We start from the raw sequence: 1,656 nt of genomic DNA on the forward strand, positions 1-1,656 counted from the left end.
ATAGCGGTGAAACAGGACTGCTCCAATACCAACATTTGATGCGTCGCAAGCCAGTCCCAAAGTTTTGTTTGGATCAAAGTGTATCAGAACTTGACTCGATGAGAGTACATTTTTCAAGTGATCAAAAACTGACTGTTCCTCATCTCCCCACTTCCAAATAGTTGACTTTTTCGTAAGGCAATAGAGTTGCTCTGCTATACAGGCTAGGTTTGGGATAAACTTTCCATAAAACTGAACTGAACCCAGGAAAGATTTCAAGCTTGAGTCGTTCGACCTGTGATCCCTTCAGCCGACAAAATGTGTCCAAGGTATTCTACACTGGGTAGTGCAAACTGGCACTTTTCACGGCGACATCTGAGTCCATTGTCGCTTAGACGTGTGAGCAGACACTTTAGGTTACTTAGGTGACTGTTTGTATCGTTCCCACTGACGAGCATGTCGTCCTGGAAGACGGCCACTCCAGGTAGATCATGGGTCAGGTTTTCCATGATCTGAAAGTAACCAGGTACTGACTTGATTCCGAAAGGGAGTCGTTGCTGCAGGGGTACTCCACGGTGAGTGCTGAGTGCGAGTCTGCGTTGACTTTCCGGAGCCAGCTTGATCTGATTATAGGCATCAGCAAGGTCAATCTTTGTATATCCGAATCCACCTCCAAGTTTCTGCATCAGTTCAACAGGCAGTGGCATTGGATGACGGTGATCTGCAAGTTGGTCATTAATTCCCACAGAGTAGTCACCACAAATTCGTAGTTTGGGCTTCAGGTTGCTTGAAGCGTATGCTTTACGAATCGGTACCACTGGCGTTCCGTATTCGTTGAACTGGACTGGCTTCCAGATTCCCTTGGCGATGCCTTCTTCGTAACCTTTGGCCAGGTCATCACGAAGAGCAAGCGGGACCGGACATGCCTTGTGAAAGACTGGTGTTGCGTCCGATTTGAATTTCACTTCCAGTTCAAAGTTCTTGAGACATCCCAATTCTTGCTTGAAAAGATCTGGGAATTCATCACACATCTTGTGACAATCTTGTTGCAGGGAAACATAGGGCTCACTTGAGGTCTTTGGATATATCACTTCTGCACCTTCCCTCTTGGCTTGGCTGTCTATGCTTTTCAAACCCAGAGCAGTGTCCACGGAAATTCCCAGAGTCTGGATAGCATTTCGTCCCAGCAAATTAAGATCAGAGATCTTGGTGACGATGTATGGTATTAGATTCTGCTTGTCGGTTGTTGGATCCTTGGTTTGGCCCACGAAAGTTCCAAGAACAGGCAGGTCGTGCTTGCTGGCAGATTCATAGCGATGCTTGACATCTTGCAGCTTTGGTTTTCCTAGTTGTTTCCAGACTGACAAGGAAACAAAATTGCCTGTAGTGGCAGTGTCCAATTCCATTGTGAACAGTCTGTTCTGGATTGTTATTGGCACAATCAAACTATGAGTATCTCGGGAAACTTCGCCTAGGATCGCCTTGACTAGCTCAGCTTTTGTGATTCTTTTCACGGAAGTTTGTGAGTGGTCATTGCGTTGCTGATGTTGTTTTTTTCTACACACCGCTTGAAAATGTCCCTTTTTGTCACAAAAATGACATTTGGATTCTTTGAAAGGACAGTCTGTCACTTCGTGGGCCTTTCCACATCGGTAGCATTTCTCCTGGTTTGTGGAA

At 45.8% G+C, this 1,656-nt stretch overlaps 1 protein-coding gene across 1 annotated transcript; it reads right to left on the reverse strand.

Moving 5' to 3' along the window:
- Nucleotides 1-254: 254 nt before the first annotated feature.
- On the reverse strand, nt 255-1,385 carry LOC128249113 (uncharacterized protein K02A2.6-like). Its single transcript, XM_052971970.1, has one exon. The coding sequence runs from the start codon at nt 1,383-1,385 to the stop codon at nt 255-257; it is 1,131 nt and encodes a 376-aa protein (XP_052827930.1).
- Nucleotides 1,386-1,656: the final 271 nt, after the last annotated feature.

Source organism: Octopus bimaculoides, chromosome 11, assembly GCF_001194135.2.
Source record: "Octopus bimaculoides isolate UCB-OBI-ISO-001 chromosome 11, ASM119413v2, whole genome shotgun sequence".
NCBI lineage: Eukaryota > Metazoa > Mollusca > Cephalopoda > Octopoda > Octopodidae > Octopus > Octopus bimaculoides.

Excerpts from the sequence above, each read along its gene's own strand:
- LOC128249113 (XM_052971970.1), bottom strand. The coding sequence starts at position 1,385 with ATGGAATTGGACACTGCCACTACAGGCAATTTTGTTTCCTTGTCAGTC.